This window comes from Garra rufa, chromosome 8 (assembly GCF_049309525.1).
Source record: "Garra rufa chromosome 8, GarRuf1.0, whole genome shotgun sequence".
Lineage (NCBI taxonomy): Eukaryota > Metazoa > Chordata > Actinopteri > Cypriniformes > Cyprinidae > Garra > Garra rufa.
The window spans coordinates 20,743,866-20,763,623 of record NC_133368.1 but is presented as its reverse complement, the minus strand read 5'-3'; the positions used below and the strand labels follow the sequence as shown (position 1 = coordinate 20,763,623).

Below are 19,758 nucleotides of genomic sequence, written 5' to 3'. Positions count from 1 at the left end.
GTGGCAAACACGTGCTGGTCCGTACGGACAATATTGCGACCGTTGCGTACATCAACCGGCAAGGCGGTCTAGCGCCCGTCGCATGTCGCAACTCGCCCGTCATCTCCTCTTGTGGAGTCAGAAGCATCTGAGGTCGCTTCGTGCCATTCACATCCCCGGGTTGCTCAACCGTGCGGCCGACGAGCTCTGCGCTTCCCGGAGAATGGAGACTCCACCCCCAGTCGGTTCAGCTGATTTGGAGACGCTTCGGCGAGGCTCAAGTAGATCTGTTCGCCTCCCCGGAGACAGCCCACTTTTTCACTTTTTCTCCTTTTTCTCCCTGACCGAGGGCACACTCGGCACGGACGCACTGGCATGCAGCTGGCAGCGGGGCCTCCGCAAATATGCGTTTCCCCCAGTGAGCCTTCTCGCACAGGTACTATGCAAAGTCAGGGAGGACGAGGAGCAGGTCCTTCTGGTAGCTCCCTATTGGCCCACTCGGACCTGGTTCCCCGAGCTCATGCTCCTCGCGACAGCCCCTCCCTGGCAAATTCCTCTGAGGAAGGATCTTCTGACTCAGAGACGGGGCACCCTATGGCACCCGCGTCCAGACCTCTGGAAATTACATGTCTGGTCCCTGGACGGGACGCGGAGGTTCTAAGTGACCTACCCCAAGGGGTAGTTGACACTATCACTTTGGCGCGAGCGCAGTCTACTAGACATGCCTTCGCCCTAAATTGGAACCTGTTCGTTGATTGGTGTTCCTCCTGTGGAGTGGACCCCCGAAGATGCCCGATCAGAGTCGTGCTCTCCTTTTTGCAGCAAGGGTTGGAGCGTAGGCTGTCCCCCTCAACCCTGAAAGTCTACGTGGCTGCTATATCCGCTAATCACGACCTCATAGAAGGAAGGACGGTAGGGAAGCACGACTTGATCATCAGGTTTCTTAGGGGCGCCAGGAGGTTGAATCCCACTAGGCCCCCTTCCGTGCCCTCTTGGGACCTGTCGCTAGTGCTCACAGCACTGCAGCAGGCTCCCTTTGAGCCCTTGCAGTCAGTAGAGCTGAAGTTTCTCTCGATGAAAACTCTGCTCCTGCTTGCATTGGCTTCCATCAAGAGGGTAGGAGACCTGCACGCATTTTCGGTCAACGATTCGTGCCTAGAGTTTGGCCTGGCGGATTCCCAGGTAACACTGAGGCCCTGGCCTGGTTATGTGCCCAAGGTTCCCACTACTCCCTTCAGGGACCAAGTGGTGAGCCTGCAAGCGCTGCCCCCGGAGGAGGCAGACCCAGCCCTGGCTTTGCTTTGTCCCATCCGAGCACTAAGATGCTACGTTGACCGGACACAAAGCTTCAGGACCTCAGACCAGCTCTTTGTGTGTCATGGAGGCAGGCAGAAGGGGAATGCCGTCTCCAAGCAGAGGATGGCCCACTGGATAGTGGATGCCATTACCCTGGCCTATCAGGTTCAGGGTGTGCCCTGCCCCCTCAGGCTGAGAGCACACTCGACTAGGAGTGTTGCATCCTCCTGGGCATTGGCTCGTGGCGCCTCGCTAAATGACATTTGCAGAGTGGCGGGCTGGGCGACCCCTAACACGTTTACGAGGTTCTACAGCCTTCGTGTAGACACAGTCTCCTCCTGTGTTCTCACCTCAAACGGGTAGACATGGAGAGGCCTCGGGTCGGCTTGCTATACTGCTCCAGAGTAACCTGAGAGTAGCTCTGGGTGCTCCTCCGCTGAGCTTGACGGCCGACGTAGCGGAACGCCAGGCATCAGGCCCTCACTCGATGAATCCTTCAGAACTGACGGAGGGCTAGGCTCTACGTAGAGACTTAATTGCATCTCTTACAAATTCCACATCGCGCCCTAGAGGCCGTGTGTTTCCCCGGTAGTACTTATACCAGCATATGAGGGCTCAATCACCTTCAATCTTCCATATAAACCTGAATTGAGTTATATGTGTATTGCTTCGAACCTCCTATCGGAAGGACGTGAGCTCCGCATATTCCTAGTGCTCCAGTTTCACTTAAATGGGTGGTGCTGAGTTATACAGTGACTGGCTCTCCTTGATGCGAGCCCCTGGCCAAAGCCAGTAACGGGACCCAGGGGGGCCCGCTCAGGACACTGGAAGGGGCAGCAGCCACGGCGTTTGTTAGGGATCCCAATTCGTCGGTCTCGACGAGACGTCGAAGGAACCGACTGATAGGGAACGTCTCGGTTACATATTGTAACCCTCGTTCCCTGAAAGAGGGAACGGAGATGTCTCGTCCCGTTGCCGCGGCTCCTGTACCACCGCTGTATGGCCGGGCCTGTCCCAGCTCTTCAGCGAAACCTTGATGATGCATGAACCTGCTGCGCGTTATATGCTCACGCTGTGATCAGCCGCAGCTGGCTGCAATCATGCATGCCAATATTCATTGGCTCGTTTGTATACACACGAAGTAGATTGGTCTATCCAGGCGATATCCCAATTCGTCGCTCTCGACGAGACGTCTCCGTTCCCTCCTTCAGGGAACGAGGGTTACAATACGTAACCGAGACGTTTTCATGGCAACCGTGTGCCGTATACTTCGCGGTTGTCTGTTATAACAGACCGGAATTCAACCAAGCCATTGTAATAATATTTGATATTTAAAAATATTTATAATTTAACAACTATTTGTTAAAGACTTGTCCTATCTCACAAACAAGTTTATTTTTTAATTTCCCCAACTACACTATTTTTACCCTATTGAGCAAAATGATCCCTTCATTCCCTTCATGACTCCGCTAACGTCCGACATTTGTATTTTTGAACAAGATAGCAAAGCTGCACGCATAGGATTGTGGGTGATTTTAGAGCGCGAAGGCTACACTTATGCATCCTTTCCTGTGTATGGGATATTTTCCGAACGAAGGACGCAGTCCTTGGTTGAAATTCCGAGGATCCTCGACATTGGAACAGTCCTTCGACGGATGTCGATGACATAGCATCCTCGAAATTCTGGCTTCCGAGGATCCTTCCTTGACATTGCTTGCTACGCCAGTATTCCATCCAAAGTTAATTCAACTTATGCGCAAAATTAGAATCTCGCATAAAACATTTGCGAATAAAGCACTGTTACCATCCAGTGAGTTGAAGAGAACAAAATTGTCACTTCCTGATTAACTTACGCTAAATATCACGAAGAAAGAAAAAAAAAATTCTGCAGTATAGGAGAAGGCACTGTAGGCTATATATATTATTATTATATTCGTATACAATAAATTAGAGCTTCAGAGCTTGCAGACAAAACGCAGTTCTGGGAGTTTATTATAACGAATCACTTTGAGACTTTCCTCAAGCATTTTAAATTGACGGAACTAGAATTTAAGATGCTGTGCAATGAGATCGGTCTGTTGGTTGGTCCAGTTCAGCTCAGTGGTGTAGTGGAGGGTATACGCAGGTATACGGCGTATACCCACTTCTTTATCAGGCGGCTTTGCGTATACCCACTTCTAAATCCCCTCTGATGCACATCATTCACTAGGCCTGCATTAGCCAAAAACATGACAGTCCAACAAATCCAGTCATAAATTAATCGGTGATGCACGGGTTGATCCAAAATGAGCGGGTACTTGCGGTCATCCGCGGTTACCCCCGGTTACGAGTCATCCAAAAATATTTTTAATGATATTCGGGTCGCGGTCGGTCGGGTCGTTTGAAATGCCAATTAAACCTTTGTAATTTACATAGTACTACACACAATTTTCTATGAAATACATAGACCTACACTTTATTGGCTGAATAATATTTACCTTTTGTATGTTGAGTTATTAACTGTTGAATAAATGCTGACGCGGGACAAAATGGCCGATTTCCCAACACGTTGAACTGAGCAATGCCATTGTACCATTTTAATAGGCTACTTTTAAACACATATAGCTCAGTAATGTCAGTTTTATGTATTTTCTGAGAGGGGGTGGAATTTTTGTTAGGAAAGTCGGGTGAGAGACGCACACTTCAATTAGACTGGATAAACACATGCAGCATCTTAATTGTTAAGAAAATGGTATTCCTAATAAATGTCTCGAGTATTTTGCTTATGTCCAATGCTTCTCTTTCTTTTTGGAATTATTAGACACATTTCACTATGTCTTTTCAAATGCCTAGGTCTGTTTAATTTCCTTAATTATAAAATTTCTAGCACTATTTGTAAACGTTTATTCAAGCAATAATATATAAATTATCTCTTGTATATGCTTAATTATTATGATTAAAAACTAATTTCAAAAACTGTATTTTTCTTTACATTTCCAGACAGCGAAACAAACTAAATTAAACATTACTTAATAAATTAAAGGCACTATAATTTCTTTATTCATTTGATGCAACTATTATAGCTACACAATTAATATATATAAAAATAATATTATTTTGTCATATTCGTGATTCCTGAATTTATATGAAAACTTTGTTTTGAAGTGCATTCCTTATGTTTGTATAAGAAAATTCGTTAACCTAGCCTGTTAAGTTGATTTAATATTCTTGATCATTTTTAGAAGTTAAAAGTTAAGAAAAAAGGAATTAGCTTGTAGTCTATATATATTTAGGGCTATAGGCTAATCTTTTTCTTAACTTTTATCACACTGTAGATCGAAATAAAATAATTCTTGATCATATTTAACATCGGATAATCATTAAGTATTTCAAAAACGAAACTATTTAAATCTGTATAAAGGAAAGACGAAATAAATCACAATAAGAACAATCTGTATTTTTCTTGTAATCAAGAACATTTCTTTTGACTAAATACCTAATTAATGCCGAATGATGTTTGACAGTGAACACATCTCCACCGCAGCCGCATATAATCGCTGCTGTCAGTCGCAAATATTAAACATGCGGGTCAGGAAGCGGGTCGGGTATTTTTTTTTTTTTTGCGGTCCGAGTTGCGGGCGGGTTAGTTGAAAACGTCGATCGGGCTCGGGTTATATATAGGCTACATTGACCCGCGCATCACTGATGTGAATACATGTAAATATTTGCTACAAAAAGATGTAGTCAGGACCGTGGCACCAGCTTGCTTTGAAATATATTTGATGATGCGCTTGCGCCCGCTCCATCTCCCCACCCCAGTAATTTAAATAAGTACACAATAACGAAAACAATACCTAACAAATAAAAAGAAGCCGTTTTTTTACAATCAGAAATTTCTTCAACCAGTGAACCCCTGTAAACGTATCAGTCCAAGGATCTAGTAAACAAATGCGTTCAAATAAGTTCAAAACGTTTCTAATAAATAAAAACCCGACCGATTTCATCAGAGATTGCCGAGAGTCAGGTCTAGGGGTTGGTGGAATTTATAAATTAAGCGTATACCCACTTCTCCGGGCACCACTACTCCACTGGTTATTCTATCACATTGCAAAGTCACATATCACATTTTTTATGAGCATCAAGGAATGTATTAGGTAAAAGTGTTTTCATCGAGTTTATGTATGTTTTCTTACCGGATAAGAATTTTATCCTACTTAGCAAATAATTTTTTACGCGCATTTTTAGAATTTATGCGCATCTTGGCGTTTCCATCCAGCGTTTTTTATGCAATATCCAAAAATGTGCATAAAAAAGGTTACGGAAACGATAAAACGAGTTATTTACTTCATATTAGTTTACCGTTGTTTAGGCTAGTGCTCCTTTACAGCTAGATGATTTGTTTGGCAGTATTTAATGCTAGATCAATGTTTTTCGTTCTCAAATGTAAGTTAACTCGCGGTCATGGGCAGGGGGGCACGTCGAGTCACTTGGGGGGGCACTGCCCCCCAGTGCCCCCACCCCCCTTGGCGACAGGCCTGCTCAGTCAATATTAAAGATATCAAGGTTGTTCTTCTTTTTACCCCCAAGAGAAGAATGAAAAAGAATATATCATGGTCTTAGGGGAGCTGATGAAATAATTCCCTCTAGCATTTATAGCTTTTATCTCAAGTCAATCAAAGTCAACTTCATTTCTGTAATGCTTTATTTAATACAGATTGTACCAAATCACTTCATAGTGATAAACAGGAAAATTGCAGAATCAATGAAGGCAATTCAGATTCTGTTGTAAAGCAGGTATAAAAGACAAGAGTGTCATTATTCAGCTCAAGTCAGTTCAGATCAATAACTGTGAGGTTCATCAGTTTGAAATGTCATCGATTCAGTTGCAAACAGACAACAATGTAGCTACTCAATTAGAATCAGTTTAGTTTCTGTATTCAGTTAGCTACCAATGTTAATGTTGCAGGATGCGATTCAGCTGTAAATCAGTTCTATGGAAGACGGTATGCCATCATCCAGCTAATGTGAAACTCAAGATTTGCTTTGTTTCTGAATGTCTTTCCACAGTCATGGCACTCTCCGATGTCTCTGCGTGATTTCTAGTTTTTTCTTGTCTGTAAAACTCACTCCGCACTGATGACATTGAAACAGGTCCCTCTTGAGTAAATCTTCATGTGGTACTTGAGAGAAACTTATCTCCAGTGTGAGTTTCCATGTGGACTTCAAGGCATTGTTTTTGGCTGAAACTCTTTCCGCACTGAGGGCACATGTAAGGCTTCTTTCCAGTGTGAACTCTCAAGTGGTAATTAAGGTTTCCAGGTTGACAGAAACCCTTTCCACACCATTGGCAGGTGAAGGGCTTCTCTCCAGTGTGAATTCTTCTATGGTAATTAAGGTTTCCAGGTTGAGTAAAACTCTTGCCACATTGTTCGCAGGTGAAAGGCTTCTCTCCAGTGTGAATTCTCATGTGAGATTCAAGATGTACAAGTTGACCAAAACTTTTTTCACACTGTTTGCAGGCAAAAGGTTTCTCTCCAGTGTGGATTCTCATGTGGACTTCAAGATTCTTATGTCTACTGAAACTTTTTCCACACTGTTTGCAGGTAAAAGGCTTCTCTCCAGTGTGAACTCTCATGTGGACTGTAAGGTTTCCATGAATATTGAAACTCTTTCCACACTGACAGCATGTGTAAGGCTTCTCTCCAGTGTGAACTTTCTTGTGCTTGTTAAGGCTTTCTTTACGAGTGAAACTGTTTCCACACAGTTTGCAGGTAAAAAGGCTCTCCATAGTGTCAGTGTGCCTGTGGACGTCATGATTTCCATTTTGATTGAAACTCTGTCCACACTGAGGGGATCTGTTAGGCTTCTCTCTATTGTGAATTTTCATGTGCCTTTTAAGGTTTCCTTTATTACTGAAGCTCTTTCCACACTCAAAGCAAGTGCAATAACTCGTAGTTTCTGTCTTTTGTGCTCTTTTTCGTGTAGAAGTCTTTTCAGATTGTAAGGAAGAAAAATACTTTTCTCCAGTTGTGAAATCATGAAGATTCTCATATTGATCTTTCTCTTCAATTTCATTCAGTACTTCCCTCTCCTCTTTCAGTGGCATTAGGTCTAAGGTGGAAAAACAAAGAAAGAAAAAAGTTAACCACTTTTATGGCACAAAGCAATCAACATCAAAACATGTAGATACACAATGCATCTATCCTACACCAGGGTGTCCAAACTTGTGATGGTGTCCTACAAAGTTTAGCCCAAATAAATATGCTAGAAGTTTGTGAAGGCTTTTTAAGACATTGATAGCCTTAAAGGGTTAGTTCACCCAAAATTGAAAATTCTGTCATTAATTACTCAGCCTCATGTTGTTCCATGTCGCGATACTCTCCCAAATTGCACTAGAGTGATGCAGGAGAATTGTTGAATAAAGTTATTTTTGTTTTCTTTGCACACAAAAATATTCTTGTAGCTTCATAAAATTACGATTGAACCACTGATGTCACACTTGAACGTGGAAGGACCCTTGCAGTCTATGAAGGTCAAGTGGAAGATAAAAAACACCTGTGTCTGCTTGCACTAATTGGCATGGAGAGATTGGATAAAAGACCGCAGGAGAACGGGAAGGGCAGAGAGAGACTGGAGAGATTAGGCTCGTTTGAGATGCGCCTCGCCTGAAATATAGGTGAGAGTAGGCGGCTGCAGTAAGGGGAGGAGTGAAATAAGCGCAGTCAAGCCGGACAGTTCTGAGCTCTGGAAGCAGAACAGATATCTATGAGATCAAAGGCGGATATTGCGTTATTCACACTCATGTGCTGTGTTGCTTATAAACATTATATAATTTCATTCCTGTTGCTTTTATATTGAAACAAATACGATGAACAAGACACTCAAAGTGCTTGCTATTTAATTCCATATGAAAGGTGTATTTACTATCCATTTTTTACTTTAACGCAAACATGTACTTTAGATTTTTATTAGGGCTGGGACACGATTAATCGCGATTAATCGCATCCAAAATAAAAGTTTATGTTAACATACTAAATGTGTGTTTACTGTGTATATTTATTATGTATATATAAATACACACACATACATGTAAAGCCTTTAAAAAATACTTATATGTGTGGATAGTTATATTTGTATCTAATTTAGATTATATATAGAATTATAAATATTTTATTATTTTAATTTAATTTTTATTTTCAGTTTTCTTTAATATACATGTTTGTGTGTGTATTTATACATACATTATATATACACACAGTAAACACACATTTAGTATGTTAACATAAACTTTTATTTTGGATGCGATTAATCGTGTCCCAGCCCTAATTTTTATATTAATATGACAACAATCAGATTTCTCACACAGAGAGTGCATAATGTAGTCATAGTGTTTGGGAACATTCATGCAGAATTAAAATACATTATCACATAAAATCAGATAACAAATATAAAAATTAAAAAAGAGAATGTAACATCCCGTTGTTTGAACCAATGAGCATTGTCGTCAGCCAGTCGTTTCCCATCGTGCTTTTGATCAGCGCAGTCAGTGGAGAGCTACTGCGCCTGACTGCGCAAACATACATTGATGTTATGCTGACATGTGCCAAAATCCGAGCAAGGCCGACGTAACTTTTCTAACCGGCATGCATCCCAGGTAAAAAAAAAGTGCACTAACATACACTTTATTTAAGTATACTTAGTACACTTTTCAGTAATGTACTAAAAGTGCTCTATTTTCGCACACTAATTTTGTACTTATTGTACTAAAAAATAGTATTAAGTATATGTTAAGATAAACTTAATACCATCTAAGTGTACTCAACTGTGCTATTTTGAGACACCATGAAGTTGAACTAAAATGTGCTTTTAACATACTATATCTGTATTTAAAAATATAAATTTAGTTACAACTAGAAATACACTTGAACCCTACTTTTAAACATTTATAAATATATTTATGACTAATTTAAAGTATAACAATAATATATTAAAAGAATATACAAAGTGTGAAAAAAGTGTGCTAAAATTTAAACAATTTAAGTACACTTAGTGCACTTCCCTAATGTACTTAAAGTGCTCTATTTTCGGGCACTGATTTTGTACTTAATATACTAAAAGTTAAATCTTAAGATAAACTTAAGATCATCTAAGTGTACTTGTCACAAACGCGGTCTCTGTGGCTCCCTCTATCCCGCACCAGCGGGAACCCTCACCTGAATACTGACTACATTACCCACAATCCCGTATCTGGGAACCCGCTCTTCCGGTTCCGGAGTACCCGGGGCACTTCCGTTATGGCGGCCATATCAGCGTGCCACGCCAGCACACTCATTGCGAAGTTTTGCCGGTCATGTACCCAATCCTGAGCGTTTTCAATCGGACTGTCTTTCTGCTGCCAACTGGACTGTTACTGCTGTGTGTGATTCTTTTCTGCCTGCCTTTTTGTGACCCTCGCTATCCCAAAGGACTATTGCTTTTGATCGCCGCCCGCCCTGACCCCTTTGCATGGACATTGACTACTCTATAGACGTTATGCGCAACATTCTTCCGGGTTCTACAAAACAGCCTTAACTACTTCCGGCTGTCCGCTACTGGTACAGCGAAGATAGGGACGTTCTAAAACACTTAACGTGAAAAACGCTTAACGTGGCTTAAAAAACGACCAGGAAACCCCAAATTTATGTCAAACCTTACTTCTAACAAACACTAACTACTGTCAAAAGAACGAGCCCTTATTCCACAGACAGGGTTCTTACACCTTTTCCAAAGTACAATTCAAGCACTTTCAAGGTGCATTTTCAAGATTTTCCAGCACTGTGGTAAATTACATATTCACATACATGAGTTCTAAATTTTAAATCAGATGTTATTGTGCTATTAAAAAACAACTGTCTCTAGATTGCATATAACATTGCCCCATATAAATAGTCAACATTCAGTATTCAAATTGTATAATTTAAAATATATAATTAATATTATATGTAGTATTTTAAAAATAAAATTTAAAGGCTTTTTAAGACTTGCACAAATAAAAGTAATACTGTGGAGTAGGGCAATGTCTATGGTAACACATTAATGACTGCTATAAAATGACTGTAAAAAAATATGATAAACTAAAATTCTAAAACTTGAAAACTTTCTAAAACTTGAAGGATTTTCACAAATACATTTCACATTCCAGCCTAAAAGTACTAAAAGGTAGTCAAAAAGACACTATAAAATTAATAATAAAATTTAAATGGCCCAAATGAAAAAAGACAATTTTTTAAACATTGAAAATATTTTTGATTGACATTTAGACTCCTATCTGATTTCCTATTAACAAATATCAAGGTATTTTTTTCACTATTTACAGTGTATCTGCAGAATTTTTAAATATCAATTTAAGGCAATTTATGACCCTTTTTAAGAGCTGCACAAGTAAAATGAATGCCGTTGTGGGGTTGAACAATGTACAGTAACATTAAGCCATTAAATGACATGATTTATAATTCAGATTTTCACAAAAACAAAACATCTTATTCAATGGCATTTCAGCCTTTATACCTTTAAAATTGATATATCAAGTATAATTTATTTAAAACATAAATATTACTGTCTTAATTGTTTAGATTTTTAGAAAGCACATAACTTTTACATTTACAAGTCTTATGTGTTTGCTGCACAAAAACATGGGCCAAAATTGGTGATAATCTTACTAAACAGCTGAATATTCGCAAATGCATTCCCTGTCACGAGGGGGCGCTTTAGGAGTGCTGAAATTCTACGGTTTCCTAGTAATGGCTGTACACAAATCAGCATTAACGCAGTTTTATCAGACATAAAATGAAAATGCCAACGACACGTTTCTGAGGACAGTCGGTTCCCTTCAGATACATTCATATAAAGACATCAGTGCCGTGTTTTGACTTTGAAACCTGCAGCATGCATATTTATTCAATATGACATCATTGCCTTTTTAAGTTTTATCCAGCCCTATCGCGATTCTCGTATATCCGTCCCTAACTCTTAAACTTATAATTAAGCCTTTTTTATACTATTTAATACATTTAAAACTTTGTATGGCCTTAACTTTGATAAGGCTAAATTGATGAGTTTGTAATGACCCGCACGAGCCCTCTACTTTAAGATAGTCCGGTGAAACATTTTAGTAGCCCGACTGGAAAACACAATAGCCCTGGGACATCGGGCAGGCAATTTTGCGATCCCCAAATTCTCGTTTTAAACATAATTCTTATTTGTCGTTTTCAAGCCATCGAGGGCTGATGCAACAACCTCCTGATAACTGGCATGTTTTATCTACCGCTCTGTTCCATCAGAGGGCGCGCAGCAAGAAAGACCGGCGGATCACACTACAGCCTCACGTGCACACTCGAGCGGAGCTGTTTTTTTTTTTTTCTTTTCTTTCTTTTACATATTATAAGCATAACAAAAAATAACTATTTAGTATGAAAGCGAATTAATATTAAACCGATGCAACTGCATATTCAAGCACTTTCAAGCACTTCATCCAAAATCCAAGCATTTTTCAAACCTTGAAAACACTACATTAAAATTCAAGCATTTTCAAGGAATTCAAGCACCCGTACGAACCCTGCACAGATAAAGTGAATAATATCACGTTAAGCGTTTTCTCCCCCATGGAAGCCCATTATAAGGAAACAGCTTAACGTGGTTTAACGTACCTTAACAGCGATCAGGGAAGACCAAATTTATGTCAAATGTTACATTTAATAAACACTTGCTGCTGTCAAAAGAATGAGCTCTTATTCCGCATATAAAGTGAATATATCACGTTAAGCGTCCCCCATAGATAAGGAAATAACGTGGCTTAACGTATATAACATTACAAATTTCTGGAGAAAATGTGATGGTACGCAAAGTTGCTCCAAATTCATGACTTCTTTATTATAATTAAAATTTGACAGAAGGTACGCTAAACCAGCCTGAGTCCATGCACTATGGGGAACGCGTAGCTTGATATTATTCTCTTTATGCTGCTCGTTCTTACAAAATAAGCTGCTGTTAAAAGAATGAGCTCTTATTCAGCGTATAATGTTACGCGTTATTCCCCATAGAAAAAAAATAAAAAACACGTTCTGCTGTCAAAAGAACGAGCAGCATAAAGAGAATAATATCAAGTTACGCGTTCCCCATAGAAGTCCATTATAAGGACTCAGCTTAGCCTGGTTTAGCGTACTTTAACCACGTCTTCTGTCAAATTTTACTTATAATAAAGAAGTCATGAATTTGGACCAACTTTGCGTGCCATCACATTTTCTCCAGAAATTTGTAATGTTTTACGGTAGAGAAAAAAATAGAATATTCATTCTATTCTATTGGGACAATCGACCACACAAAAACGTAGCTGCGGTTGGCAACAATAGATTTATTTTTAAACTCTGCTGCCAAGCAGGGTGGAGAGGGACATCACTGCCTCGAATTGTTTTTGTTATTTCTAGGAAGGGGAAATATATTTGACTCTCATTACAACAGCACAAATCGAGCACAAACAAATGATAGTTTTGGTGAACATTTCTTTTTTTATGCGTGCCAACTTCACCGAGATCTGCGCAAAGGACTGATCATTACAGACAGCAGGATAAAATGTAGGCTACCTGTCTTAACTTTCATGCTTATTACAAAATTAAACTGAACAAAATTACAATGTTCTCAATTCGTCAAAGCGTCCACGTTAAACTGACTTCTATGTGAAATAATTAACGCTTAACGTGATATTATTCACTGTATATGCTGAATGAGATCTCATTCTTTTGACAGCAGCAAGTGTTAATTATATGTAACATTTGACATAAATTTGTTTTTTCCCAGTCGTTGTTAAGATACGTTAACGTTAAGCTTTTTTTGTAATGGAATAGGGGAGCGATTATATGCTGAATAACAGCAGCAAGTGTTTATTATATGTAACATTTGACATAAATTTGGTCTTCCCTGATCGCTATTGAGGTAAACCACGTTAAGCTGTTTCCTTATAATGGGGAGAAAACACTTAACGTGATATTATTCACTTTATCTGTGGAATAAGGGCTCGTTCTTTTGACAGTAGTTAGTGTTTGTTAGAAGTAAGGTTTGACATAAATTTGGGGTTTCCTGGTCGTTTTTTAAGCCACGTTAAGCGTTTTTCACGTTAAGTGTTTTTAGAACGTCCCTATCTTCGCTGTACCAGTAGCGGACAGCCGGAAGTAGTTAAGGCTGTTTTGTAGAACCCGGCAGAATGTTGCGCATAACGTCTATTGGATTTGCCTTCACCACACCAGTTTGCCATTGTTGATCTCAGCCTGTTTGATTTGTCTGATTATAATAAACTGTTGCAAATGGATCCAACGTCTTATGATTCTTCTGCTGCCGCGTCACAGTACTCAACTGTGCTATTTTGAGACACCATGAAGATGAATAATTTAAAATACATGAATAATATATAAAAAATGCATACAAAGCGTATTTATAATGTATTGGCCACATATATTCATTAATAAAAAATACATTTGTTGATTATTTAAAATACATGAATAATATATGACAAATGTATACAAAGCGTATTTATAATGTATTGCCCAAATATTTTTATTAATAAAAAATACACTTGATGGTTATTTAAAATACATGAATAATATATAATAAATGTATACATAGCGTATTTATAATGTATTTTTTATTAATAAAAATATGTGGGCAAGACATTATAATTACGCTTTGTATAAATTTATTATATATAATTGATATATTTTAATTAATTAATAAGTGTATTATAATGAATAAAAATGTATGGGCAATACATTATAAATACGGTGTCACGAAACGTGTAGGAAAGCAAAAAATAACGTCTTCAATAAAAAGTCTTCAATAAATCCTCAGGCAGAGTAACAATAGACAGGAATGGCGGGAGAAGACGCGCACACAACGAAGGAACATAGGTGTAACGCTTGTAGCCGGACAAAGAAACAAGGGAATCAAACAAACTTATAAAGGGGAGATAATTACAACAACAGGTGGAGGGGATCACACTAATGAGCAGGAAGACCAAAAAAGGGCATGGGAGAAACCAAACAGACAGTCCAATGGGGGAAACACTGGGAAAAACCAAGACAAACAGTCCAAGGGTGTGACATACACTTTGTATACATTTATCATATATTATTCATGTATTTTGAATAATTAAGAAGTGTATTTTTTATTATTAAACATATGTGGGCAATACATTATAAATATGCTTTGTATACATTTATTATATATTATTCATGTATTTTAAATAATCAACAAGTGTATTTTTTTTGTAATAAAAATATGTGGGAAATACATTATAAATACGCCTTGCATACATTTGTTATATATTTATGTATTTTAAATAATCAACAAGTGTATTTTTTATTGATAAAAATATCTGGGCAATACATTATAAATACGCTTTGTATACATTTGTTATATATTATTCATGTATTTTAAATAATCAGTAAGTTTATTTTTTATGTATAATTAGTATATTTAAAGGTTTATGAAATATGTTTCAATCCTATTAGAAGTGGTAACAAAATACATTTTTTGGAAATGCTGAGATAGTATGTTAAAAGCACATTTTAGTTCATCTTCATGGTGTCTCAAAATAGCACAGTTGAGTACACTTAGATGGTATTAAGTTTATCTTAACATATACTTAATACTATTTTTTAGTACAATAAGTACAAAATTAGTGTGCGAAAATAGAGCACTTTTAGTACATTACTGAAAAGTGTACTAAGTATACTTAAATAAAGTGTATTTTAGTGCACTTTTTTTAACCTGGGAGAATTACCACACTCAAAATCAGTTTAAGTGTTAGTGCTAATAATGCATTCATATTAAGTGTACTTTAGTACAACTTTTGAGAAAATGTACTTCTACTACAATACATTACTAATAGATTTTTAATAAAATCAATTTAATATAACTTAAAATTACCACACTCAAAATCAATTTAAGTGTTAAGGCTTATAGTGCATTCATATTAAGTGTACTTAAGTACAACTTTTGGGAAAATATATTTCTACTACAATACATTACTAATAGATTTTTTTATATATTAACTTATTTTAAACTTAGGATTAGTATGTAAACAGTCTACTAATAATCAACTAATGTTTAAAGCACACTTTTGAAAAACACACTAATAAAACTCTTTTGCATGTTTTTTCTGTAGTATACTTTATTTTAGTACACTAAAAATTTATTTAAGTATTACTGGTATTTAGTATACTTTTTTCAAGTGTACTTAAGTCCTACTGAAGTATAAACATACTTTTAATTAGTGTATTTATAGTGTATAAACATCACACTTTTTTAACACAAAAAAATAACAATGTACTAAAAATGTATTTGCGGGTATTTAAGTGTATTTTCATTGCATTTAAGTATTTTTTTTTTTCACCTGGGATATTCGGGTGATCACCGGTGATCATCTCAAACAAGCCTATTGTGCGTGCTGGAAAAAGGCTGAACACCGTGGCCAAATTGTAAAACTTGTCTATTAAATACATTTAATGCACACAGAGTGAAGTAGTTTAAGTCTTTGGTTCTTTTAATTGTGATGATCTCAACAAATTAGAATATGGTGAATATGCCAATCAAAACAACTGCAAAGGTTTCCTGAGCCGTCAAAATGGGCTCTCAGTTTGGTTTACTAGGCTACACAATCATGGGGAAGACTGCTGATCTGACAGTTGTCCAGAAGACAATCATTGGCACCCTTCACAAGGAGGGTAAGCCACAAACACTGATTGCCAAAGAAGCTGGCTGTTCACAGAGTGCTGTATCCAAGCATGTTAACAAAAAGTTGAGTTGAAGAAAAAAGTGTAGATGAAAAAGATGCACAACCAACCGAGTGAACCGCAGCCTTGAGAGGCTTGTCAAGCAAAATCGATTCAAGAATTTGTGAACTTCGTAAGCAATGTACTGAGGCTGGGGTCAAGGCATCAAGAGCCACCACACACAGACGTGTCAAGGAACGATCGCGATGACACATTATGGCAATGTACCATTCTGTTGGTGAATTTAACAAATAATTAGGCAATGTTAATAACTAAGGGACATTTTAGGTTGAAAGCCAACCTTTATTATCAAATACCGACATGATATAAGTAAAACAAATTACATTTTCAAAATATATCTCTGGCATTGTTCAGAGGGCCGGTCCAAATGTGGGGGCGGGCCGCATTCGGCCCCCGGGCCTTAGTTTGGGGAACCCTGATGTAGACTGTCATTGTTCTAATTACTTCATTTAATAATAATAAAGAATGTAGTGTAATGCACAGGCTTTATAATCATTGTGAAACTGCTGTATATTTTGCTGCACTGGCAGTTATAGGGTTAAAGCAGGAAGTAAAAGACCCGTGACATCAAAATCAACCGCAGACAAGGCAGCACAGATCGTAGCGCTCATTAACTTGCTAAAGTACTCCTCAGTACCAATCAGAGCAGAGTAGGAGTATGGAAGGGAAGGGTTTACAGACATTACGCTTAAAGCTGTAATAACTCATGACTTGCTCTTTAAGAAATAAAGTTATTATTTGAACTGTGTCTATATTGGGAATGTACACAGCACGTCTTGCGTTTGTGCCGCCTCTTCATGTAATAAAAAACGCACAAGTCTGGGCATCAAGCAAGTTTTACACATTGATCAATTATGGTGATGAAAAAGATTTGCCACATTGTTGAAACAACACGAGACCACGCTACCGTGACTGTCAAGACCGGCTCGCAGAGAATTTACCGTGAATTACCATGAATGTGTCAAGGGGGAGAAATAGTAAGGAAATATTTTAATTGTTTGTTTATAAACTAGTGTTTTCATCAAGCGGCAACCTCCTCCTCTCTCTATTGAAACCAACATGGAAGGGGCTTAAACTGCAAATCATCGACTGGCCGCTAGAGACTGGCTGCAAAAGGGAGTCAGTCCCATGTTAAAATGCCCAACTTTACAGCAGAAAAAAACATGTTTACAGCCTGGTTCAAAAAGTGGTTTTAGACTATATAGCTAATTTTTCCCTTCACGTCAACTGTGAGGGGGGTGAATTTTTTTATAACTCATTCGTTTAAGTTAAATTAAGCCGTAAAGTTCTGCATAATTATATGGCCACTTGAGTGACAGGGGGTTTGCCGCTGCTGTCACCACTGTCGCGCTATATGGGCGTGGTTTTAGCACCCAGTTCCACCCATGTCCTGCCTCTTTGCCCATTATCGATTATCCGGTAGTGACGCGCTATGACGCGATTCCAAGATGGCGACAGGGAATCCCGCCCTCTATAGGCCTCAAAATCGCTCTTCAGAAACCTATGGGTGACATCACGGATACTACGTCCATATTTTTTTACAGTCTATGGTTTTCACAGTCAGCGTCACAAAGATGAAGTTGACAATGGCCGACTCGCCATCTCATTGGACGCGCCTTTAGAGAGACATGCATCTTTACAGATTACATAATGAAAGAGTTTTTGTTTTAGATTTGAACTATTTAGTTTTAAAGCAGCAATTTAAAAATACATACAAATATTTAATATAATATATATATATATATATATAGAGAGAGAGAGAGAGAGAGAGAGAGAGAGAGAGAGATGGCAGAAAGCACATCCAGATTGTTTTCTTTATTTCTTTACAAAAACACACCTTTTTTGTTGATATTGTAAATGCACACAAATAAAAGCAGACCCTTTACAGTTTCGAATGATGTATTACTTTTAAATTTATGAGCAAAAATAATTTTTAAAAAAAAGTTTTTTTCTACTGCTCGCCTATAGCGCACTTTAGTTTCCACTCTCTGCACAGCATTTTTCTCTAGTCTGAGAAATAAGCTTTCTATATTTATTGTGCAAAAATACATACAAAATTATGTCAAAATTCCCATCTTGGTGAGTGTTCACACAAACAGTTTGAACATGGTCGGTATAATAGCCCTGCTGAAAAATCCAGCTAAAACCAGCCAAGCCTGGTTGGCTGGTTTTAGCTGGTCAGCAGGCTGGTTTTGGCCACTTTTTCAGCCTGGCCAGGCTGGACTTAGCTGGTTAGGCTGCGAGACCACCAGCAAAAACCAGCTACTTCCAGCTTAAACCAGCTAAGACCATTTTTTTTACAGCAGGGAGGCTATTATACTTTATTATACTAAGGCTTGAGCTTCAGGATTTGTCTGGTTGTATGATCTCAACATGTCTGTCGACAGACCTCTTTAATTATGACACACCTGTAACACTTTTCATAAATATCATTAATTTCTGTAGAGCTGCACATTTTAATAAAGATCAAATGAGTGAGATTTTAGTTTTGAGAATAAAAACCAACCTGTTTGTTCCTCAGTATCTTCTTGTTTGACTCTGAATGCTTTTTCAAACTTCATGTCTTCATTCTCCTCTTTAATAAACACCATCTTTGTTTGTTCCTCAGTATCTTCATGTTTGACTTTGAATGTTTCTTCAATCGTCATGTCTTCACTCTCCTCTTTAATTAACGCCATTATTTCAGTGTGTTTGGACACTGTCCTGTGGATAAATTATTTTCAAAAATAAATGCAAACTAAATCTCTGTATCGTCTCTGTTAGCTCCCTGGCTCAGAAGTCAGCACACTGACAAGGGAGTCAGTCAGAGTGAGATAGTAAAGCAAAATATAAACAATTAAACCAGAGAAATTTAAAGTTAATTTTAGGTATTTATGATTTTTATATGGTACTCATTTATTTCATACATAATATTTAATAAACACATTTGTGGGTTGTAAAAGTTATCATCATTACACGTTTGTTGTTCTCGTTTGTCTTCAGCACGAACGGATTCGAATCACTGAATCATTTTACGAATGATTCTGTTCAGATGATTCTGCTTCCCAGCTTCTCTCACATCTTTTTCGTACTTGAACGATGTACTGATTCACATTAAGTGAGCGAAATGAGACGCACCTTTTCTGTTATTAATATAAGGACGCGCTTTACTCACAAAAATAACGTTGGATAAAGCACTACAACGTTATATATAAGACTCGTAATTTTATGAAAACGTATTTATTGACAAAACGGTTCGCATTGATTTTAAAAACTTAAAAACTACAAACCTTTCTTCTTATTATTGTTCTTGTTTTACAGCGGATCGCAAAACCACAAACCTTTCTTCAGCAGAATCACAACAAATGCAGGCTAGAAGGGGCGCAGCTTTATGACATTACACGCCAGACCAAAATAAAAGTCACGTTTGCACACTGTATATTTTATGCATATGATAATGCATTTCCACAATTATTAACATGGCAATATTTTAATTTTTAAAAATGAATGTACATTTACAACTTTGTGTTTTCTTACCTTTCCATTAAATTACATAAAACTAGTTAACGGTGCTGCGTAAGTATTTCTATACAAAGGCTGAGGGTGTCACTCTTTTTACTAAACTCTTGTTATCTCTTGTTTATTAATTTTTTCTCTCTTTTTGGAAGTCATTGAAACATTGTTAAACAGAGACAACATTACA

At 38.0% G+C, this 19,758-nt stretch overlaps 1 protein-coding gene across 1 annotated transcript; it reads right to left on the bottom strand.

The window, feature by feature from the left end:
* Positions 1–5,963: 5,963 nt before the first annotated feature.
* Positions 5,964–18,775, bottom strand: LOC141341200 (uncharacterized). Its single transcript, XM_073846349.1, has 2 exons — positions 18,583–18,775; positions 5,964–7,365 (listed from the first exon to the last, which is right to left on the bottom strand). The coding sequence occupies exons 1-2, from the start codon at positions 18,752–18,754 to the stop codon at positions 6,425–6,427; spliced, it is 1,113 nt and encodes a 370-aa protein (XP_073702450.1). The 5' UTR covers positions 18,755–18,775; the 3' UTR covers positions 5,964–6,424.
* Positions 18,776–19,758: the final 983 nt, after the last annotated feature.

Excerpts from the sequence above, each read along its gene's own strand:
- LOC141341200 (XM_073846349.1), bottom strand. The coding sequence starts at position 18,754 with ATGGCGTTAATTAAAGAGGAGAGTGAAGACATGACGATTGAAGAAACA. Across the intron at positions 7,366-18,582 it reads AGATACTGAGGAACAAACAG|ACCTAATGCCACTGAAAGAG; the intron begins GTTGGTTTTTAT and ends TTTCCACCTTAG.